This window comes from Odocoileus virginianus, chromosome 23 (assembly GCF_023699985.2).
Source record: "Odocoileus virginianus isolate 20LAN1187 ecotype Illinois chromosome 23, Ovbor_1.2, whole genome shotgun sequence".
Taxonomy (NCBI): Eukaryota; Metazoa; Chordata; class Mammalia; order Artiodactyla; family Cervidae; genus Odocoileus; species Odocoileus virginianus.
This window is the reverse complement of record NC_069696.1, coordinates 18,272,636-18,297,513: the sequence shown is the minus strand read 5'-3', so window position 1 is coordinate 18,297,513 and position 24,878 is coordinate 18,272,636. Positions and strand designations below refer to the sequence as shown.

The following is a 24,878-nucleotide window of genomic DNA, read 5'->3' as shown; positions in this document are numbered from 1 at the left end:
GCCTGGTTAGGACTTTGATGGGAGAAATGTGCAGCTTTGGTTTAGTGGAACCCATTACCATCCTTCCACTGTAGGACCCTCCCACTTAGACATTAGCTGTGTGTGCTGTTGTCACCAACTGTTGTCTTATCCCGTGTGGCGTTTCTTCTGTCCCCGTGTCTAGAGAGGGGAAGTCGTCAATCATTGCATTTTAGATCCTGCAGTAGCTGGTGAAACAGATTGGTGTTAATGGGTTCTAGTCAAAGTAGCGCAGTTAGTCAGGAATTGGCTCTTCTCATGTTTAAGAAGCTGTGGTGACCAAGAGCCACTGAAAACAGACTAAAACCCGGTGCCATTTTGCCCTGGTCGCCGTGTATTTGCTGGCTCCACTTCTCAATTTGCATGCGATTATCCAGACGGGACCCCCGTTTCTCCCGTTGCTACCTGCCAGTATGGAAACAAGACAGCTATGTCACTCCCTAAGTGACCAGTACCTCAGACGTCATGCCCGGGGCTGCTTCTGTTCAACAGCTGGACTGCAGACCATGCTAGAGATGGTTCTTGACCGTGACACCTTGCACAAGCTACCCAGAGGCCCTGTGGGCGACAGCGGTGACATCAGTCTTCCTCCGACCCAATCATGTCACTTGTGTCCTATCCACTCAGCCAATCTCTCAGTGTCTGAGGGCTTCCTTGGGCGGCCCTGGGCTGCGCCTGGGGGACGGGTTACTGGGAAAGCATGCAGCTCGCCCCTGCACCTGAGAGCGCGCAGCTAATTTGGAGTCCCACATTCGAAGTGGATGAAACAGGTGCGGTTGACACTGTGCCAGGTGGTGAAGGGCGTGACTGGGTGTCGCCTGCCGGGGTTGGGGAAGATTTGCTGACGGGGGTGGAATTTTGATCAGACCTTGAAAGATGAGTAAGATTTGGAGGGGGAGGGTCCTCAGTGGACTAACTGAAAGGAAGGGAAACGTGATTACAGATACTATGAGTGAACATTGATTTTAGGAGTAGTGAGGAGACAGAATAGACTTTTTGTGACGGGGAGGAAGGGGAATTGAGTGGAAATACAGTCAGGCTGGGGTGGCCTGGGATGCCTTGGAGACTCGGTGACACCTGTGACCTCTCGGCCACCAGAGCTTGCTTCTGGCCTCTCTGCTCTGTACTTCCGCTACCAACTCCAGCCAACACCAGCCCCCCAGACTTGCTGCTCACACACCCTGTCCACATTCTCCTCCCACCCCATTACTCACACTCTTCACCAGCGTTACGTCTCTATTTTATATTTTTAACGTAACCCTGATTTTACCACCCCCTGGTTTAATACGCGTCAGCACTTTGGGGGTAGATTCAGTAATCTTTCCCTGACTCCGAGGCCCTGCAGTGGCAGCTTCTGCCCGCCTCCACACCTTCATCTCAGGCCCTAGTCTGTCCTCGGGTTGCTCTGTCTGTGTATTTTAGCTCTTTCGGTCTGAGGTACCCTAGCCCTGCAACCCTGAGGCGCCTCCTCTGCCCTGAGGTGTCCCCCTCTCCCCCATATCTGGCTATCTCCCACTTGATTCACGGCACCCCTCCAACCTCCCCTGGTCCCCAGATAGAGGTGCGTGTCCTCTGTCACACACATTCCTCTGGCCACACACTGTAGTCAGCTAATTGCTCATCTAATTGTTTGGCTGAAGTTTGTCCCGCTAAAGTGTCCATTCCAGAGACGGCCCCTGTCATGGTCACCAGGGTCCCATCACCCAGCCCCGAGTCCAGCCCCCAGCACGTGTTCAGGGCGCGTCTCTGAACCACGTGCAGATGCCAGTGGCCTCTGGTGCTGTCTGGCTGACAGTCGGGGGCCTCTTCCTTCCCCGATGCTCCACCACATCCTTGGGGAGGCAGCACACTTGGCCCTGGAGGAGGACAGCTGCCAGAGTGGACACATCGAATGGGTACACGGGAGGGCTGTCGGGGTGGGCTGCTCAGGATTAGAAGCCTGAGCTTCATGGGAGAAAGCCCATTTGGGCTCCGAGGAGCCTGGAGACCAGACTCCTGCTCCCCTTTCCCTGTGACTCAGAGCATTGTCTCCTAGTGGGGGTGAGGGGTCTCAGGAGGCCCTGCCCACAGATGGTCACCCTGGGCGCAGACAGCAGCTGCTTCGTCCTCAGCCGGGGTCAGTCTGTCGTTGGTCCAGCTTGTCTCCTGAGAGCTGCTGCCCCTGGTCCCCTGAGCCCTGGAGGTCAGCCTGGAGTCTGAAGGCCTGAGCCTGTCTCTTGAAGGAAGTTCCCTAGACATGACAGAAGCACCTGAGGACGCACTGGGGATTCTGGATGATGCAGGTAGCATTTACCAGATCTCCATTTTTTTTTTTTTTTGACATCAGAGAAATGTCCTGCTTGCTCTCAGCTGCCTCACTCACCCTGAGGATCCTCTGGGGTCTCAGAGGAGGAGTAGGAAGAGGTTCTGGCTCCCACCCAGGCCCACAGAGCTCTCGGCGCTGAGTGGAATCAGGAAATCCTTTTGAACACCAAGCATACACAAGATTTATGTCCATCAACAGCTATTCATTGTAACAAGAAAGGATTCAGTAAACATTTAGTTATATGCTAAGCACTGTGCTAAATGCAGAGATGATTGCAAACAAGTGTGAGACACAGTTCTTACACACAGACAGTTCACAGTGTGTTACACCTGGATAGATAGGAGGTCAGCACAAACATGGAATGAGAATTTGCAGTGACCAGGTCCGTGGAAAATACTGCCATGGGATGGCTGTATATACATTCATATATATATGTATGTCTGTGCTTCCTAGTAGTAAAGAATCTGCCTGCCAAGCAGAAGAGCGAGTTCAATCCTTAGGTCAGGAATCCCCTGGAGGAGGGCATGGCAACACACTCCAGTATTTTTGCCTGGAGAATCCCATGGACAGAGGAGCCTGGTGGGCTACAGTCCATTGGGTCACAAAAGAGTCGGATATGACTGAGCAGCTAAACAACAACAAACAATGTATGTATGTATTTTTTATCACACTGTACGGCTTGCGGGATCTTAGATCCCCGATCAGGGATGGAACCCGTGCTCCCCGAGGTGGAAGCATGGGGCTGTAAGCACCAGCTTGTCAGGGTAGTACTGTGGCTAAGTTCTAAGTTGGCAAGACCATATTTAGATACACTAGTCAGGGAAGATTGTTCTTTGTTTTTTTAATACAGCAGAATTTTAAGAGTTCATCACAGTATTAGAATTGAAACTAGAGAGCAGCTCCATAGTAAGAGAGGATTGTCTCATGAAACTTGTTTTGGTGGTGAGTGAATGTGGGTGATGAGAAGGTAAAATGTGTATCTGTTGGTCATAGTAAGAAAACCGTGGCGTATGCATCTGGAGAAGAGCTGTGAGTCACGTTTGCCTCTGGTTCATGAGGACTGAATGGTCAGAGGCTGCCAGTGAGACCACAGAGGTGTGTTGGGAAAACAGGAGGATGATGGGTGGACCTGTGATGTGGTGGGCGGAGTAGGGACAGTGAAGGTGGACAGTGGAGTGGGGTCAGATGATGAAGGAGCTGGCATGTCAGGAATTTGGGGTTGTATTCTATGGGCATTTGGGAGCATAGGATACATCAAAACTATTAGGAGCTTAATCTGGCAACAGAGTGGAAGCCAGTTGGGGAAAGGACAGGCAGATCAAAGAGAGCTGTTCCTGAATTTATCCAATGGTGCAGTTCGGACCTCATGAGCAGGGGTGTGGGGGGAGAGTCGGGAGGCAGGGACAGACAGGCAGATGTTGCAAAGGCAAATCCGAGTGTTGCCATGCCAGGAGGATGCTGCTAAGGCGACTGGGAGAACGGGGCCGACAGGTACAGGGATAGAGTGAAAGAGAACAAGATATTGGCTTGGAATTTATTTTTAAAATGTCAATAAGTCTTTCGAGTGCAAATGCTCCAAAGAGGGTTGAAAATGTTAGATTGGAATTTGGGACCTCAAGTTCCCAAATGCAACCTTGGAAGTGTTTAACTTCCAGGTGAACTAAAGCGTGGCCCATTCGGTAAGGAATCTGTCTGCAATGATGGAGATCCGGATTTGATCCCTGGGTCAAGAAAAGCCCCTGAAGAAGGAAATAGCAACCCACTCCAGTATTCTTGCCTGGAGAATCCCAGGGACAGAGGAGCCTGGCGGGCTACAGTCCATGGGTTCGCAAAGAGTCAGACCCAACTGAGTGACTAAACCACCACCACCAGAGCAGAAGTGATCTCCTGAACCATCTCAGAGGCCTTTTACATCCTGCCTCCTCAGGAGCCCCCGGCTGCTGTTTGCTTGGCTGTGTCTTCAGGTCACCGGAGGATCCAAGGGGTGGCCTCTTTGACCCTCTCTCCTGCTTACAGTGCTCACTGCCTTCACTCAGCCAAGGGTGGGTTCTGGCCATGATTCCTTTTGATTGGTTGTTCTGGCTGTACTCTTCAGAACAATCTTTGTGTGAAGGGATTTATTAAGAGGACTGCCTAGCTCTGTGTGTATGTGTTTTAAGAGAAAGAGTCTCTGGGCATCATTAAGTATTACCAATTTGAAAGCTCAGAGACTTCCCTGGTGGTCCAGTGATTAAGACTTTGTGCTTCCAATACAGAGGGTGCAGGTTCAAGCCCTGGTTTGGGAACTAAGATGCCACATGCTGCTCTGCATGGCCGAAACATAAAGAAATAAGAAATTTTAAAACATCAGTAAAAGAGTTAAAAAAAAGTCATTCGACATCTTCTGAGAACTCTTTTACTAAACAACACTTCTGGATTTTGCCAGTTGAATCGATCTAGATAACACCATCTTGAGGAATGTAAAATTTAGAAATTATGAATCATAAGAACTCTGATAAGTTACATTCTTTTAGTATTTAGTGATTTTTTTTTTATGCTAGTATTTTGAAAATTTTAAATTTGTTTATTGTGTTGGGTAACGATGTTAATCCAAAACTTAGCTGGAACGGCCCATCCCCGCTGTGCCGGGTGATTGGTGGCTTCATACAGAGGGAGCTTGTTGGAAGTGTCATTTATGGAGCAGGTTTCATGAGATGGAGGCTTCTTCTCAGGCTTCCTGGAGGGAGGGTCTTCACAGAAATGCACGTCTGCCCCCTTCCTCTCGAGGGAAGTGGAGGGTTGGAATAAGAGTTTAAAATGAATGCACCACGTCATTTGGGATTTTTTTTTCTCTTCTGTGCTGCTCAGCAGACAGTTGACTGGGTAGAACATAGTTGCTGCTGATGCTGCTAAGAAAAGTGTACCAGGCTTTCTGTCCGATGTGTCTGGGCTTCCCTACACCAACCTTTGTACACTGGAAAAGTAAACAGTTACTTTTTTTCCCCCTTCGCCCACGCAGCTTAGTTCCCTGACCAGGGATCAAACCCATGCCCCCTCCAATGGAAGCCTGGAGTCCTAACTCCTGGACTACCAGGGTATTCCCACAGTTACATGTTTTTGCTTGCTTTCTTTGCAGGTATAAAATTACATTGCGCTTCTTTTTCTTTTTCTTTTATGTAACTAGTTTCAACTCTCCATATATACAGTCTGCAGACCTCAGGAGAAATGTGACCCTGCGTGAATATTTTTAAATGGTTAGAGAATAAACTTGGCTGAATCAGACACTTCAGACTAAAAGTGCAAAGTAATTACTCTTGAGAGCAGTTAACATGCTGGGTCGGCCAAAAACGTCATTTGGGTTTTTCCATGACAGTATACAGAAAAGCCCGAACAAACTTTTTGGCCAACCTAGTACTTCCAAAATACACATTTCAACATTTCAGTGTTTGATATTAGGGTTGTCTCCTTTGTGCAGTAGCAAAGTCCAGATTTTACTTTCTGTATGGAAAGAGCTGTTCTATACAGACAAAGGAATACTCCATTTCAGTCCTTCACATACTTTCTAGAATAAGTAGATGAATGGGTCATATTTATGTCACAGAAAAGGGGACTTCGGATTTTACAAAAGGATTGAACTCCATGAAAACTATATTGAAAAACTATGAGACTATGTAAACTGTGAAAATGATTTAATGAGTGGAAGTTAAATTTGCATGTGACTTTTTAGAAGAATGTGTTTCATGAAGTGGAGTTTTGTGTAAAACGATTTCTGTACATAACCATGGACTCCATCCCCAGTGTGGGAAGGGGTTGCCTTGAATCCGGCTTCGCAGTTTGGGCAGCTGTCAGAGGGTTAAGAATCTGCATGCAGTGCTGGAGCTGCAGGAGATAACGGGTTCGATCCCTGGGTCAGGAAGATCCCTTGCAGGAGGACATGGCAACCCACTCCAGTATTCTTGCTGGAGAAACCCATGGACAGAGGAGTCTGGTGGGCTATAGTCCATGGGGTTGCAAGGAGTCGGACATGACTGAAGTGACTTAGTGCACACACAGCTGATAAAGCTCTTAGACCTGCTGCCTGTTTGAACTGAAGCATAAGTGAACAGCCCTCTATTTCTGCCTGCAGGGAAATGTCTTCAGAATCATGGAGTTGATGTTTATCTCTGGTTTGACTTCAAGGATAGGGATACATTTTTAGAACTTGAAACTTAAAATTAACATCACTCATCTATAGTACAGTGCTACTTTTGTTGATTATGGAAATATACTTTTAAGAAACACCGCTATGATTTATAACTGCCAGGGTCAGAAGGAAGAGAAAGATGACCAATTAGAATTGTTTAGTGGTGTTTCTTTATGTATATTTTCTTTTACTTGGCAGTTTTTCTCCTTATGAAAATGGGATGGTGGTTAACATTGGCTGTTACAGAAAATTATGTTTATGGTTGGAATTATGAAGGAGGTGTTCTTAAGAAGTGTTTTCTTGCTTGAGCGAGAAGAAAGCAACATACAAATCATGAATGCCTTTAAGCTATACCAAATGTTTTCTCTCTCCAAAGTAATATGTATGTTTTTATTTATAAACATGCATTCTCCTGGTGAATTTGTGGACAACAGACAGAATATGGATTTTTAACATTGCAGTCTGTTTGGCTGTCTATCCAGAGCTGTAGAGACCAGTGATGTCTGTCTGTCTGCTGGTCTCCCTACCCCCATTTCTCTACAGGCCAGGGTGTCTGCATATGGGTTTTCCTTCCTCTTAAAAACAAGCATTCCTAGCACAAGAAGCCTTAGTGGGTGCAACGTTCTGAGACTCAGGTCTGTCTTAGGGAAGAACGTATGGGTTGTCCGACTTTCTTTTTTCTCCGTTCCTAGACAATAAGCAGCATAAAATCCAGGGATGGGGGAAATTTGGCCAGATTGGATGGTTGAGTCAAATCCTTGACAACTTTAAGAATTATTTTAAAACTGTTTTCAAGAAGCATGACAGTTTTCCAGTGCCGCTCTCACAGTAAACAAAGGGGGATCCTGAGCCGACATCGTGTCTTCTTGTCGTGATAGACTCTAACTTGGGATCCAGGGACCACAGAGCCAGAAGCGAGAGCCGAGACGTCTCTCTATTCTGTGTCTGTCATCCCCTTGTCACAGAAAGTTCACGTAGATGAGTTGTACTGTTCTTCTTGTGTGGGTCTAGTTAATAGAGGAAAAGGGATATTTTAGACATATTTCAAAACTGAGTTGCTGATGAGGCCACAGATAGTTTCTTGAGGGTTTGGGTAGATAGGCGGTGTCTCATCTGTGATTAATTAATGAAATGAAACCAGGGTCACTGGAGTCCAGCGATGAATGAAAGGTCAGCGAATGGAAAAAACTGTCAATAGAAGCGGATGTCAGCAGAGTGGAACATTGTCAGAGATAAAGATCAGGGGAAATGCACTTTTTGGCCAAGATAGACTCCTGTGGAAGTGACCAGGAGTCCTGGTTTGGGACATTTCAAGCCAGACTAAGCACTGATTTCAGTGAAATTTGTTAAATATTTTAAGGCTGTTTGGGTTTGTGCTGCTAGAGATTAGTTGGAAAAATTTGTTTAAAAAAAGGGGGGGGTGTTTCTGTTTGCTTTATAATGTGTTTTACTACGTGTTACTGCTGTTTTGTTTGGTTCTGGGGGGTTGTTTTGATGCTGAATAGTGGTTTGTTTTCTTTCTGTTTTCTGTATTAGAATCTTCTAGTGCCGCACTCACATTTTACTTTTTTAGACCCACTAAAGTTAGAAGTGATTTAGGATAGCATGAATGATAGAGCTGGACTTGGAACAGCCCAGGCTGGCCAGCTCTCACTTTACGTTGTTGGAGACCCTGTCACCTCTGAACCTGGTTTGTTGACGGGAACAGTCTGAAAGTCACCAAGACGCAGTGACAGCCTCACCACCAGTTCACAGACTGTGATCATGAGCCAGCGGTGAGCCCCTGGTCCAGCCTCAGTTTTGTTACTGGACTCATGCGACTCGAGCATGTGTCTCTGCTCAGGTCTCCTTCTCTTTTCTCTGCCTCATCAAAGCTTCTGAACCATGTGGCTTAGGGGGAAGCAAGGCTCTTTTGTCTGTTTGGGAGAGGCCATAGCCATTTCCAGCCTAGTGAAATGAGGCTAAAATGAGGGCAGGACCCCAGAGATGTCAGCAGGCTGTCCCCACATTCTAGGCAACATGGCAGTTAATTCCATGGCACTTTCGAGATGTGGTGTGGTCTAATGCAACCATTGAGAGTACAGTCTGAAGCTGGGCTGCCAGGACTCACATCCCAGCCCTGTTGGTTATCATTCTGTGTCTTTCTGAACCTCAGTTTCCTTATCTGTGAAATGGGAATAACCCAGGTACCTCCTTCAGGGGGTTGTAATGATCAAACAAAACTTGTGAAGTGCTTAGAGCAATGCTTGTCACATAGTACATGTTCAGTAACTCTAGGATGACTTATTTGTAAATACGATGACTTATAAGTTTAAAATGGAATTCCTTGGATGGTCTGGTTTCTCTGTTTTCTGAGAATATTTCCTAGACTCCCGTTTTATTGGATTTAAATGAGAGAGACCATCCCCTGAATTGTTTTGGAGCCAGAATAGGAAAAAAAAATATGACAGCAGTTTCTTAGAGAAACACCAGAACCACAAAAGTTACTGGAAGTTAAAATTTAAACCCATTCAATTAAATTGTAATCAGAATTGTGGCTGTCAGTTACTGTGTTGGGTAAGCAAGCGTAAGATAGGCCAAGAATGTTCAGATTCTTTAATGTTTGTTTTTATAAGAATTACTTGAGGGAAAAATAACTCACCTTAAATGATTGTATTATGCCATTAAGAGACTGAAAAGGATAAAATATTAATAGAAGCCAAATTATAAATCCTAAATCATGACAGGCATATACATATGCCTGTATTAAAGGGAAAAAAGTGAACTTGTTAGTTGCTCAAGTTGTGTCCAACTCTTTGCGACCCTAAGGACTGTAGCCCACCAGGCTCCTCTGTCCATGAGATTGTCCAGGCAGGAATACTGGAGTGGATAGTCATTCTCTCCTCCAGGAGATCTTCTGGACCTGGAGGTGGAACCTGGGTCTCCAGCATTGCAAGCAGATTCCTTACCATCTTAGCCACCAGGAAATGCCTGTATTAACTGATCCTTTTTTGAGATAGCTGGTGGGTTATACTTTAAGTGTGGAAATTCCAATTTACTCTATTTCAGTGGTTGCAATGGCCTTATCTTGATGTTTCCTTAAGTGTGAGTTCCTCCAGCTATTAAAAGATATTAGGGGGAAAATGGGAGGGGAAATTCCTTGGTCAAGTAAGTTTGGGAACCTTGAATTAAATGAAAGTAAACCAGTTTCCTTAGAGGGTTTTGGCTCCTCAGAGAGCTTTTACTGTGTGAGCTGTAAGTCTCCTAGGGAGAAATGACATGTAGTGTTTCATGTTCCATTTGCCGGCTTCCGGCAGGAGGTCAGTGCCCCAGAGCCGACTCTGGGAGATGCAGACTTCGAAGCACTGCCGCTTTCGCTGTGTTTCAGGTGAATCCTGCAGAGCTGTAGCTGCAGACTAGCCATGGAGGAAGGCCACAGACGAGGCTGGGAACTGGATGTCCGATGCCTGTGCCGTGGGGGGCTTCCTCTGAAGGCACTAGCTCTCAGGCATCATGACTGACCCCATCCTTTCTGTCCTCTGGCAGCTCTGGGAGGGGATCTGATCACTGCTCCCAGTTTAGGAACAGGAAAACCAACAGCCAGAGGGCGTCATTCACTTGTGCAAACCTGACAACTAGAACGTGGTGAAGCCAGGATGTGAACTCAGTACAGGGGCCTGTGTTCTTCTTCCCTCGGATGTTTGGTCATGTGTGTATGTGGTTTGTACGCTGTGTGTGTGTGTGTGTGTGTGTGTGTGGTTTGTATGCTCTGTGTGTGTGTGTGGTTTGTATGCTCTGTGTGTGTGTGGTTTGTATGTCGTGTGTGTGTATGTGGTTTGTATGCTGTGTGTGTGTGTGTTTGTATGGCGTGTGTGTGTGTGTGTGGTTTGTATGCTGTGTGTGTGTGTGTGTGGTTCGTATGCCCTGTGTATGTGGCTTGTATGCCCTGTGTGTGTGGTTTGTATGCTGTGTGTGTGTGTGTGTGTGTGTGGTTTGTATGTCGTGTGTGTGTGTGTGGTTTGTATGCTGTGTGTGTGTGGTTTGTATGTCGTGTGTGTGTATGTGGTTTGTATGCTGTGTGTGTGTGGGTGGTTTGTATGCCCTTGGTGTGTGTGTGTGTGTGGTTTGTATGCCCTGTGTGTGTGTGTGGTTTGTATGCTGTGTGTGTGTGTGGTTTGTATGCCCTGTGTGTGTGGTTTGTATGCTGTGTGTGTGTGTGTTTGTATGCCGTGTGTGTGTGTGTGTGTGTGGTTTGTATGCTGTGTGTGTGTGTGTGGTTTGTATGCTGTGTGTGTGTGTGGTTTGTAGACCCTGTGTGTGTGAGTGTGTGTGTGTGTGTGATTTGTATTCCCTGTGTGTGTGGTTTGTATGCTGTGTGTGTGTGTGGTTTGTATGCTGTGTGTGTGTGTGGTTTGTATGCCTTGTGTGTGTGTGGTTTGTATGCTGTGTGTGTGTGTGGTTTGTATGCCCTGTGTGTGTGGTTTGTATGCTGTGTGTGTGTGTGGTTTGTATGCTGTGTGTGTGTGTGTGGTTTGTATGCCGTGTGTGTGTGTGTGGTTTGTATGCCGTGTGTGTGTGTGTGGTTTGTATGCTGTGTGTGTGTGTGGTTTGTAGACCCTGTGTGTGTGAGTGTGTGTGTGTGTGGTTCGTATGCCCTGTGTGTGTGGTTTGTATGCTGTGTGTGTGTGTGTGGTTTGTATGCCATGTATGTGTGCATGTGTGTGGTTTGTAGGCCCTGTGTGTGTGAGAGTGTGTGTGTGTGTGTGTGTGTGTGTGTGGTTTGTATGCCCTGTGTGTGTGGTTTGTATGCTGTGTGTGTGTGTGGTTTGTATGCCATGTATGTGTGCATGTGTGTGGTTTGTAGGCCCTGTGTGTGTGAGTGTGTGTGTGTGTGTGTGTCTGATTTGTATGCCCTGTGTGTGTACATGCCCAGGATAGGCTGGTGATAGTGAGAGAGCAGCATGTACAGTTGACCGTGAGTTTTGTGTGGCTGGAAGGATGTTTGGAAAGGGCGAGACATGAAATCCGCACTCTGAGTAGGTGCAGACCCTGAGGATCCCGTCGATTCCACAGAGGAAGTGGGATTCCTGTAATGGAACCTTCTACTCTGTCTCCCATGTTCCCGTAAGAACTTTACAAGCAACCTGCTTATGGGTAAAAACAGTCCAGACCCCTGGGTTGGAGGCTAGTGACGGACACTTACGTTTTGCAAGTGGACTGGTTATTGTCACTAACTTGCTGCAGTGTGCATGCCACCCAAACACAGTTGATGCACACAGGTGTCCGGAGGGTCCTGCTGACACGTGCCCTGAACAACACAGGGGATAAAAAAGGGCGATACTTCTCCTGCAGGTGCAGGTGCAGCTCCCTGCACTTGTGCAGCTGATGAGGGTGTGTTTCGTATGTATCCAGAAGGGAGGGAAAGGTGTGTAGAATGTAGCTCAAGGAGATGGAGCTAAATATTTAATGAGCTTCTAGGGTCCCTTTTAAGGCTTAAAGAGGTACGAGTGGGACTGCTCTATCTTCTCAACAAGTGAATTGTTTTTTAATTTAATAGTATTAAAAATGTACACAGTGCTATAGTTAAAATAAATCACCAACAAGGACCTACTGTATAGCACAGGGAACGCTGCTCAATGTCATGTGGCAGCCTGGATGGGAGGGGAGTTTGGGGGAGAATATATACGTGTGTACATATGGCTGAGTGCCTTTGCTGGCTACCTAAAACTATCACAACATTGTTAATCTGCTATACTCCTATACAAAATAGAAAATTTTAAAACATACACACACAGACATTTACATATTCTGAGTCTCTCTGGTTCCTGAGTTTGTACCTAGTAAGTGAGGGCTGGATAGGGAGGGATTTATCTGAAAATGTATCAAAATATGTTCAGTTCCTGGGTTTGGATTTGCATCACAAGGAGTATTTAGGTTGGAAAAACCAGTGAAGACCTTATTCATCTTTTCTTTTCCCAGAGAAGGTGAGTGTCTCCTTAGCCAATGGGCTTCTCATCATTAACAGTAGCAAGATTGTGACCTAATAAAGGTCATGAAGTGGGTCATTATAAGGACAGGACTAGAAAAAAGTGAATTCCTCTGAGTCCAGCAGTCTTGCCGCAAGGCCTCCTATGTACCCTGAGCAGTTACAGTCTGTCGGCCCTTGCTTATAGTAAGTGCTCAGCAAAGGAGCAAGAGACCCCGGAATCACGAGTTATTATGAAACCCTCAATACCGAGAATAAGAGTAGAGGGTGTATGTGGGTATCTTTGAAATTAAAAATTTATATAGTAGGAAGATTTAAAAAGTTCATTCTGAAAGAAACTTAAGTTGATCGACTGTGTTTTGAAGAAATAACACCTGGCCTCAGTTGAGGATTTGTTTTATCCCCATTTAACTTCTGCTTGGTTATTTGCCGCTTACTTTCCGTTCTCTTTAAGTTACACAGAAAAGGACGGGGGCCTTTCAGGGCCTGGGACCCCTTTCGAGGCCCTGTAAGCCAGGGCTGTTGCTGGCCTGTACCCCAGAGCAAGCAGCTGTGGCCAGGGTTCCGTGTATGGCAGGATCCACTTGCGTTTGTGGGATTTGCTTTTTCTTTTCAGACAGCTTTATTTGACTGGTTACCAGAAGGCTGATTTTCATCTCTGTGCACGGCGTAACTTTACCATGTCTATCCTTAGGTGGGTTTGCCGAGTTCTCCCGCTGTTTCCCTGGCCTCTGTGAAGGAAAGTCCACCCTAGTCCCCACCTGCATCTCTCAGCCTTGCTTACCTGTTGCCAACATCGGGCCAACCCGAATTCTGCCCAATCTCTATCTTGGCTGCCAGCGAGATGTCCTCAACAAGGTGGGTGCTTTGAAAATATCCTTCATTGCAGGATTTCTTGACAGCAGCCGGAGAGGCACCAGTGGGCCATCCTTTCAGATACAAATGTCCTCAAAGCAACTCCCCAGCCAGCAGCCTTACCTTCTCCCCCATGCTGTCAGCTATGATGTTCTGTTCGCTGTCAGAGACCTAAGCCATTGTCAGATGTGCTGTTCTTACAGGTCCAAGAGACCTGTGACAGGACAGGGATTTTCAGAAGTTTCACCCCCTTTTCTTAGATGTTCTGTTACAGTAACTGGGCACACTCAGGAAGGCTAATACCATCTAGACTAGCTCACACTTAGAAATGTGTGCATTTGCTGCATCAACTAGGAAAGAACTCAGAGTGGCTTGGATTGAGGAAGATTTCATGATGACTTCCCCCTTCCAGAGGGGTGGGGGAGGGGGGTCAAAAGATGGTGAGGACCAGCGCTAAGAGGATGCAGTGCAGATGCCCTGCCTGAGGTTTCTTGAAGCAGTCTGGTGGAGATAGGAGAGGGAAGAACACGAATCCTGGATGTAAAGGATGTGAGCCATCCTGAGCCAGGTGTGTCCGACAGAGGAGCCATGTTGAACTAAGGTCTGTCTGTCTCCACAACTTTTATGCTCTTAACCAGTGTTACTAGAACACACCTCTAACTGCCTGCAAAGTGATGTCTCCAAACCTCTTATTTGGTGGTGCTTTAGTCGCTAAGTCATGTTCGACTCTTGTGATCCTATGGACTGTAGCCCGCCAGGCTCCTCTGTCCATGGGATTTTTCGAGGCAAGGATGCTGGAGTGGGTTGCCATTTCCTTCTCCAGGGGATCTTCCCAACCCAGGGATTGAACCCTGGTCTCCTACATTGCAAGGAGATTCTTTACCGACTGAGCTACCAGGGAGGCCCTAAATGTATTATTTACATCACCTCTAATTAAAAAAGCAATCAGAGATCTTAATTCAGCTGCTGGTGATTTACAAGTGCTGCTTTCTCATGTGAAAAGGACTGCCTGAATATTTCTCCTTGAGTAGCTGAAAGAATTGGACTGGCTATAAAAATAAACTTCCAAACGGGCTTGCTTTAGCACATGGAAAGCAAAAACACCCTATCATTGGGCAGCAAGGAGGCATTCTTTTTACTACTTCTTTTATTCTTTTTTTGCTCTTAAAACCCCTGCATCTTCAAAATTTTGCCTGGACATTGTTAGTATGTCTGCTGTTACCGTGAGGCATTTGAAATTTGATAGTGCATGCTTGCACTGAGACTTTCTGGTGGGGTCATGATGTCTTTGAGCACGTGATTCTTATTAGTCCTCTGAGAAATAAGCAAACTGTGTCACAGCGTGCGTGCTAAGTCACTTCAGTTGTGTCCTACTCTTTGCGGCCCCATGGACTGTAGCCAGCCAGGCTTCTCTGTTCATGGGCTTCTCCAGGCAAGAAGACTGGAGTGGGTTGCCATTTCCTACTCCAGGGGATCTTCCCAACCCTGCATCTCTTATGTCTTCTGCATTGGCAGGTTCTTTACCACTAGCGCCCCCTGGGAAGCCCTTTGTCACAGCAAGCAAAGTTAATTTCCTACAGTCAGACACATCCCTAGGGCAAAGCTGGAGATGCTTTATGTAATCCTCAAATCAGAAAATAAAATAAAATGAAGTAAAATTCCTGGTTGTGGATCCTGTCCAGGATTGCCCCCCGTAAAACTTCACCAGTCAGCTGGCAAGCAGATGATTTTTACCAATAATTGCATTACAGGTCATTTTTGTTACTTTTGATATTCAATGAAACGGTACCATGATTATGTTTTGTACCTTCTCCAGGTTTAACAGATGCATCAGTTAACAGCTAAGTGAGCACCCACAGGGTGAGAGCAGTGAAACTGGAACTTGAAGTTGAGGTGGGAGGGGGAGATAGTTTTCTATTTTTAATTGGCTTCTAAATGTCTGTATGGGAAACAGGATACACCCATCTATGCCTTGAGAGGAAATGGAGACTGGGCTTATAGAAGCTGTGGGAAACAGCTTGAGCAGGGTCGTTCTGCAAGACCCTGAGAAAGTGGCCTTAGAACCTACGTACATGCAGATGTGTGAGACGTAAGGGTGTTTTCAACTGGTGAATGGAAATGCCTATGTACGTAACCTCTGGATTCATAGTTGAGAAAACTCTTAGTTCTGGAGGCAGTCTTACAGACCACTTAGCCTCCTTCATTCAATAGCGAGGAAACTGCTATTCCAGAAATGTTACACGAATTCCACACCATCACCGTCATTGAGTTTTGGAACCACACTTGCTTCTCTTTCTCAGGCAGCATAAACTCACCTTCCTGCTCCACTGTGTGGTTTAAACTTTCCAGGAGAAATAGTGTGCTAATTTCCAGAGCTCTCCAAAGATGGAGATTTTATCATCTTCGCTAACAGTGTATTCCTTTTTAGTCAAACTTAGAAGATGAAGTTTTTGAGAACAAACACCACAAAACCTCTAATTTTATTAGTCGTATTATTTATTTATTTTTAACAGAGTACCACCGAAGTATCTTAAAAGCATGTCATAGAAATTTTCTTAAGAGGATAATAGTGTTTAACATTTAAAATGCTAGGCTCAAAAAAAAAGAAAATAAAGTGCTGCACTCTTTATGTTACTGCATTTAACCCTCATAATAGGATTTAGAGGCAGGTTGGCCCTGAGTTGTATGACTTGCTTACCCACAATTTTGGACTAAAACGCCATTGACTTCAGAGTTAGTCAGTGGGAGAGATCATTCTCAAACCTAGTCTACTCTGGCTCTGAGTCCTGTGTTTATAGAACACCAGAAATCCTCATTTCCTGGAAAATGGAAATCTCCATAAGAGGCTGTTAACAAAGGAATGAGATTCTAATGGTCTATGGAATCTAATTGAAATTGTTTCCCTGCTTTTTCTACAGCGTAGTCTATACCAGAACCATCCCATAGAAATAGAATGCAAGCCACACATATAATCCAAAATGTTCCAATAGCCTTGTTTTTTTAAAGAAGTTAAAAAAAAAAGTGCTAATTTTTAAAATATATTTATCTATTTTTTATTTTATGACTGCACCACTTGACATGCAGGATCTCAGTTCCTCCAGCCAGGGATTGAACCCATGCCCCCTGCATTGGAAGCGCAGAGTCTTAACCACTCGACCACCAGGGAAGTCCCGTGAAATCAATTTTAATAACATTTATCACCCCATATCAAGAGTATTATTTCAACTGGCAATCAATGTAAAACTTACTGGCACTTTACATATTTCGGTACTAGGTCTTGGAAACCTCGTGTGTGTGTGTGTGTGTGTGTGTGTGTGTGTGTGTGTTGTGGTCACTGCTCCTCTGGCTGTGGATGAGCCACATGCGCCGGCTTCCACCTCAGACCTTGCAGCTCATGTGATTGTTTTTACGTCTGTCTCAGAGACGTGACTGTTCTGTAGGAGACTGTAGGAAGGCATCGGTAGTGAAAAGAACACCCTTCCCCTCACATGTTCGTTTCGTTCCTACACTCTGTCCTCCTCTGGTCTTTGTACTGGAGTCCGAACAGGAATAGCAGTTGTACTAAAGCAGTTTGCAGGTGCCGGTTCACATCTGACTGCGCTTGGAACCAGAGCCTTGTGGTTAAAATGTTCAAGACAAAAGTTCTTGATGTTTTCTCCTCTCTTATCAGTTAAAATTCCAAGTGGACTTTGGTTTCACCCTTACACACAGGATGTGTGATGGAATTACCTACCGCGCATCATTCTTGAGCCTGAACCTGTTCAGCTTCTTCACCCAACTCAACTCTACCCCTCTCTCCCCATTTTAAACAGGCTGCTGTCAGCCTTCTTTGGGTAGCCTCTTTTTTGTTAGTATTTATTTGTTTATTTGGCTGCACCAGGCGTTAGTTGCAGCATGCAGGATCTAGTTCCCTGACCAGGGATCGAACCCAGGGCCCCTCACTTGGAGTCTTAGCCACTGGACCACCAGGGAAATCCCTGGGTAGCTTCTTTTTTCAGTCTTCCAATGTGCAAAGTTGGCTTTCCTGTGCTGCCTTGCTGTTCTGCCCATCACCAGGACTACTGCCACTTTCTCTGGTATTTTCATTTGAGAGTTAGGCAGGAGCCTAGATACCGTATAGCCAAATACTGCTTTCAGTTTTCTCTGTGATCTAGGAAGACAAAGGGTCATGTTGTCAAAATGGTAAAAATATTTACTCAGTGTCCACTGTGTGTAGAACACCACATAGAGTGCAGGTTGGTTAGACAAGACCTGTTCATGAGACAGGTGACTTAGGGCTTGAGTGACGGTTGGCTTTGCATGGGGTGGATTTGCATCCCAGCTGGCTGGCCTCCCCAGGCAGAGCACCTGAGCCAGGTGACGGAATCCGCTTCTTCACCTGCAAACTGAAATGACTCCTGCCTCCTAGTGTTCACTTGAGGCTCCAGTGACAAGGCATTATGCCAGGCACTGAGCACATTTCATGGTTTATAGGGGACTCTGTTATTGTCACCATGGGTGGAGTATACCAAGGTCTAGGATGAGTGGTAGATACAGTGGGTGTGGCTGGTTAAGAAGGGCTAGCTGGAGGAGGTAGGTCAATTCTGAAGGCAAAAGGAGTGGCGAATACAAACTTATTCAGTTGACTTCAGAAAGAAAGATTACAATCCCTTTAGAGTCCCTTTAGAGTTGGAGTGCCTGTGTGATTTAATGAGACCTCTGTCCTCAGCCTAAGTGAACATAGGAAACTGGACCAAATAGAGCAGTTTAATTAAGGCTATATATTAAATCTACATTCCATATGTTACTCTACTCAGAAGACCACAGAGCCCACATTTAGAAATTAGTCCCACTATTGCGGAAAGTTTATTTCACGGTTTAAGAGAAACAAACTTAAATGGGAAGAGACTAGTGACTGCAAACCATAGTAGTAAAATGAAGATTTATTTTTGGATTCACAAAAATTATTTTTTAACATTTTCTTAATTGTGTTTTGAAACTAGAATCTTTTTATTTTATTTTTTCTTTCTTTCTTTTTTTAGAATCTTAAAAAAAAATTATTAGGGGGTCATCTTTTCTGCTTTACAACTGAACCCTTTTTTTATACCCAACCTGCTATATTCAATGCAGTTTCCCTTTGTTATTGTTTAGTCACTACGTCATGTCCAACGGTTTTTGTGACCCTATGGACTGTAGCCGGCCAGGCTCCTTTGTCCTTGGGACTTCCCAGGCAAGAATACTGGAGTGGGCTGCTATTTCCTTCTCTAGGGGATCTCCCCCACACAGGGATCAAACCCACGTCTCCTACATTGGCAGGTGGGTTCTTTACTACTGAGAAAACAGGTAAGCCCATAATTTCCCTAGTTAAGGCCAATTAGGAGGAGGGGCAGTTTGAATTACTGAAAAATATACATTACAAGCTTTGGGGGTTGAGGGGTAGGCAACAACTTTATTGAGATATAGTTCATACACCATATGATTTACAGGCTATTTTTTATTGAGATATAACTGACATATAACATTATATTAGTTTCAACTATACAGCATAATGATTAAATTCTTGTATATACTGCTAAATGATCACAGTAAATCTAGCTAACATATACCACCATACATAGTTACACATTTCTTCACTCTCTTAACCACTTTCAAATATATAATACAGTATTATTATCTATATCAGTGTGCTGTACATTACTTCTCCATCACTTATTTATTTTATAACTGGAAGTTTGTACCTTTTGACCACCTTTCACCCTCCCCTCCACTGCCTCTGGTGTCCACCAATTTCTTGTCTGTATCTATGAATTTGATATTTGTTTGTTTTTTAGATTCTGCATGTAATGAGAACATATGGTGTATTCGTGTTTCTCTGACTGACTTTCTTCCCTTAGCATAATGCCCTCAAGGTTCATCTGTGCTGCCGCAAATAGCAAGATTTCCTTCTGTTTTAAGGCTGAATAATATTCCATTGTATAATAATACCATGTCTTCTTTATCCCTTCATCTGTCAGTGGCCACTTGAGTTGTTTCCATGTCTTGACTTTTGTGAATTGTGCTGCAGTGAATACACGGTTGCATATGTCTTTTGGAGTTAGTATTTTTGTTTCCTTTGGGTAAAGACCCAGAAGTGGAATTGCTGGATCATATGGTAGTTCTAGACTTCCCTGGTGCTCAGATGGTAAAAAATCAACCTGCAATGCAGAAAACCCAGATTTGATCTCTATGTCAGGAAAATCCCCTGAAGAAGGGAGGAATATCTACCTACCCACTCCAGTGTTCTTGTCTGGAGAACCCCACAGACAGAGGAGCCTGGTGGGCTACAGTCCATAGGGTTGAAAAGAATCAGACATGACTGAGTGACTAAGCATGTGGTAGTTCTATTTTTAATTTTTTAAGGAACCTCCATACCATGTTCCATAGTAGCTACACAAGTTTACATTCCCACTAACTGTTTTAGAAATAAGATTAGGTGGGACTTCCTAGTGGTCCAGTGGTTAAGACACCATACTTCCACTGCAGGGGGCCCAGGTTTGATCCCTGGTTGGGGAACCAAGATCCTGCATGTCATGTGGTACAGCCAAAAAGAAAATTTTTCTAAATTAAAAAAATAAGAGAAAGTAAGGGAACTAACATTTAATGAGACTTGTATATTGTGCATAAGGCACTTCATCCTCATAATAGCTTTACAAAATAGTCTTCATCAGCTCTATTTTACAGGTAAGGAAACTAAAGCTGAGGGAGGTTAGTGAGATTATTCGGGTAATGAGCAGTCCCGCGCTGAGCCGTGCTCTCAGTTTCCTGGGACTGGTACCTGTGTGCTGACAGAAGGGATGGTGGTAGAGGAAATTTATTAAAGTTTGTTTCTGGTGGTTTCTATCTTCTCAGAGTAGTAGGAAGCAAGATCATCCATGAGCAGAGAGAGAGGGTGAGGGAGGGCATGTGGAGAGTTGGAAGAGAAAGGGGAAGGGGTGGAATGGCATCCAGAGAGGCCAGGAGAAGACTGAGGGAATACGGTGCCTGCCGATGCGTGGGACCTGAAGGGGCCCCTTGGCAGCGTGGTGGTGTGTTTCTCTCGGGCCCATCCAGCTGCCTAGTGCAGATGCAGGCTCAGGGGCGAGCCAGATTTATCCAGAGTTATTGTGATCTTACCAAGCGAGTGCAAAGAAGTGACAGAGGGACACAGGAATTGAGGATGAGGGACTTCCCTGGCAGCCCAGCAGTTAAGACTCTGTGCTTCCACTGCAGGGGGCACGGGTGCCATCCCTGATCAGAGAACTTAAGATCCTGCACTTGGTGGGGCTAAAAAAATATATATTAAAAAGTTCAGGTTAAAAGTGAGGGAGGGATTCTAACTGTCCCTTGAGCAGTGCAGGGGTTAGTCCTCTTATTGTTTATGGCCAGCCTTCCCCATCTGCAGGGTCTCTGCATCCTCCAGTTCAGCACCGGTGGATTCTGTAATTCTGCAGTGCCTGTGTGCATGCTAAGTCACTTCAGTCATGTCTGACTCTTTGCACCCCCATGGACTGTAGCCTGCCAGGCTTCTCTGTCCATGGGATTCTCCAGGCAAGAATACAGGAGTGGGTTACCATGCCCTTCTCCAGGGTATCTTCCCCACCCAGGGATCGAACCCATGTCTCTTAGGTCTCCTGCATTGGCAGGTGGGTTCTTTACCACTGAGCCACCTGGGGAGCCCAGTACTGTAGCAGTTACTGTTGAGAAATGCCCATGCATTTCTGCCCATTCATTGAACTGCGCAGTTCAAGCCTGAGTTGTTCAAGGGTCAACTGTGTCATGACTGACCACAGAATTTAAGTTGGGCCCAGAAGGAACGATAGACATTGTAAGGAGGAAGGACAGAGGAGAGATGGTAGGAGCAACAGATTGTAGGTCCTGAGGGGACTGAGGGACTCTAGCCATGGTGGTGGTGGAGAGTAAGCTGGCGGGAAGGAGGCACAGTCCTGCAGTGGGTTGTGTGTGGTTGTGGTTACTGGTAACAGCAGAGACCAGACCAGGCCCCGGGAAGGGAGTGGTCAAGGTGAGGTGCTCAGAGAACTCAGAGGCCAGGGTGTCAGAAGGGCATCTGAAAGGCCAGAGAAGACAGATTACGTTATCCATAGGAAACATGTATTAGCTAACTGAGCGCAAAGTTGAGCTAAATATTAAACAGAGTAAGATGACTGCTCTCTGGAAGCCTGTGTTTAATTAGGGGACAAAGGACTGTTGAGTTGTGTATGCTTGCCACAACACACGGAAACAAAACTGAGTGAATGACATAAATTCCTCATCAGTTCAGTTCAGTTTAGTCACTCAGTTGTGTCTGATTCTTTGCAACTCATGGACTGCAGCATGCCAGGCTTCCCTGTCCTTCACCAACTCCTGGAGCTTGATCAAACTCATGTCCATCGAGTTGATGATGCCATCCAACCATCCTCTATTGTCCCCTTAGGAAGTCAAATTTATCCGTGAGTAAAAATAATCATTAGTCTGTAATACACATGCACTCTTCACACTTGTGGTTCCATCCCTGTTCTGCTATCAGGCACTGTGACATTAGACACACTCTTGGGCACTTACACACCTGGCCATAAATAAAATCAGGAGAGAAGGGAACAGAACAGTCATGTGACACCTCAGCTGACAGCAGCTGCTGACCCTTTGCTTGGCTGCCCAGGTGGAGACAGGTGGAAGTCCCCCTCTTGGCCACCGTGGGCCCTGGGCAGCAGTGGGCCCTGGGCTGTCGCTGGGCTAGTTGCCCCGTTTGAATAGTCTGCTCACCAGGAGGCAATTGTGTTTGTTCTCAGACTATTTAGGCCAGTGTACTTGTTATTATAGTGATGTACATTCATGAAAATATCACATATATGAATGAAATATGAATGGGGGGAAAGGGTTGTTTTTCTATGCTCTCAGCTAAATGTTTTCAAAAGATTCAGGAAAGACAAATTGCTCTATGTTTTTTTTTCTGTCTTAAGAGGTGGGGAAAGGCACCTGTAAATCTAGAACATTCTGTCCTGATTTATTAGTTTACTAGTTCTTGCTCTTTAAAGAATGGAAACTATAAATGGTAGATGCATTTGGTTGTAATTTTCTAAAGAACTCCAGTCAGCTAAGCTGTTGAAAAAACAACAAAAAAACCCTAAACACGAAGGTCCTACATCAGAAATTAGTTAATTAATGTATATTTATTTGAATTAAAATGTTTTACGTATATATGTAACATCTTTAGTGATTTCCTCCTTTAACTCAGTCTTACTGATGCAGTAACTGCCACTTTTTTTTTCTCATTTCATTTTGTGTTTAAGTTGTTATCACTCCATTTCAACACAATAATGTCCCCTTCCCCCTTAGAAAGTGTTAGTCACTCAGTCGTGTCTGACTCTCTGTGACCCATGGATTGTAGCCCCTTCTCCAGGGGATCTTCCTGACCCAGGAATTGAACTTGGGTCTCCTGCATTGCAGGCGGTTTCTTTACTGTCTGAGCCACCATGGAAACGTGTCTCCCTTATATCAGTTATAAATAAAACCACTACTTATACGCCTCTTTTATGGCATGCTGTCTTCTACGTGGAGAATATTGTTGAGATATAAACTATTGTGGCCTTGGATGACTCTTTCTTACATGAGGTCAGAACTGCCCCCTTTTCATGTTTCAGCCACGGCCATTGGGCGCCCGGCAGCAGCCTGCTTGAGGCCAGGAAACATGCATGCTGGCAGCAGGGCCAGCATGTGATGCCAGCTGTGATGCCTGTGTCTGCAACCGAGGCGACAATTGGGAAAAAAGAGGCAAAGTACAACTGATGAGTGTCCTGAGGTACTCCGAGAGTCTGTTCAGAGAGAACCATGCCCAGAGGGGTGTTCCTGTACTTTATAACTGGTTACAGTTTAAAAGGGTGAAAAGGGATGAAGCTATATTACTTCATTTGGTTAAACAATAAAAATCTGTGTGTAGGCTAGTTACTTTACTTTATTGCTCCATCTTTGTTGTTTAGTCACTCAGTCGTGTCTGACTCTTTGTGACCCCATGGACTGCAGCATGCCAGGCTTTCCTGTCCTTCACCATCTCCTGTAGCTTGCCCATTGAATCAGTGATGCGATCCAACTATCTCATCCTCTGTCAACCCCTTCTCCTCCTGCCTTCAGTCTTTCCCAGCATCAGGGTCTTTTCTAATGAGTCAGCTCTTCACATCAGCTGGCCAAAGTATTGAAGCTTCAGCCTCAGCATCAGTCCATCTAATTTGTTTTAAAAAGAACTTCAGTGGAGTGCAGCAATAAAGAAGACATATTCTAGGGATGAATATATTTGGATTTGACTTTTGACACTGGACCACTTGGTAGCTGTGTAACTTTGGAAACGTAAGCTTGCTAAGTCTTAGTGTCCTCATTTTTAAAATGAGGATAATAATAGTACCAGTGTCAAAGAGTGGTTGTGAGGATTCAGTGAGACAGTCCATTTAAAAGTTTAGCACAGGGGCTTCCCTGGTGGTCTAATGGTTAGGAATCTGCCTGCCAATTCAGGGAACCCAGATTCGATCCCTGGTCCGGGAATATCCTACATATCAGCTGCGGAGCAGCTGAGCCCGTGCATCACAACTACTGAGCCAGTGCTCTGGAGCCCGCGAGCTGCAACTGCTGACGCCCATGTCTGAGCCAGTGCTCTGGAGCCCGCGAGCCGCAACTGCGGACGCCCAGGTGCCTAGAGCCTGTGCTTTGCAACAAGAGAAGCCACCGCAGGGAGAAGCCCGCACGCTGCAAGGAAGAGTAGCCTCTGCTCACCACCACTGGAGAAAGCCTGTGCAGCAACAAAGTCCCAGGGCAGCCGAAAATAAGTAAATCAAAAAAACAAAAAAGTTTAGCACAGTACCAGGTACATAGTAGGCATTCAACATGTTGGATGTTGTTGTATATGTACCATGCACCATAATAGTATATTGTTAATAGGCCTATAGCAAAGGTGCCCTACAGATTTTTTTTTTTTTTAATTTAGGTTAAGTGATCATTTCTATAGAGTGTGAAAGTCGCTCAGTCGTTGTCTGATGCGTTGTGACCCCATGGACTAGACTATACAGTCCATGAAATTCTCCAGGCCAGAATACTGGAGTGGGTAGCCTTTCCCTTCTCCAGAGGATCTTCCCAACCCAGGGATTGAATCCACATTGCAGGTGGATTCGTTAACAGCTGAGCCACAAGGAAGTCCTGTGGCTGCTTGTCAGAAGGGTACATGGTTCCCGTCTTTCTGTGGGGAAATTGTACATGACGCTGACTATGACTCGTTTCACCTCAGTCTTGTCCTCAGTGAGCTGTGATCTTGTGATTGTATAGAACGGGTGACATTGCCTGCATCAGCCTCTCTCCTCAGAAACGCCTGTGTCTTTACTGTTGGACCACTTTTCATTTAATAAAGCTTTGTAGTACTGTTGGCAGAAAGGAGAAGGATATGTAAAAAGGTTCCTTTCTTTAAGGAGCATTGGTGAGAAAGGCCCAAAAGGCTTTTATCTCCAGCTCCTTGGTCAGGAACACTGTGGCGATCAGGTGGTGGTAGAAAACCTTCGCTCATGTACAGATGTTGCTATAGTAAGCACCAAGATCTTCAC

General features: G+C 45.4%; 1 protein-coding gene across 5 annotated transcripts in view; it reads left to right on the top strand.

Moving 5' to 3' along the window:
• The window catches only part of DUSP16 (dual specificity phosphatase 16), a 90,362-nt gene that overhangs the window by 46,624 nt on the left and 18,860 nt on the right, over nt 1–24,878 (top strand). For all 5 annotated transcript variants that reach the window (XM_070453636.1, XM_070453638.1, XM_070453637.1 and 2 more), the window contains one exon: nt 13,145–13,308. In XM_070453636.1, the coding sequence (XP_070309737.1) occupies nt 13,145–13,308 (164 nt within the window). The remainder of the gene's footprint in view (nt 1–13,144; nt 13,309–24,878) is intronic.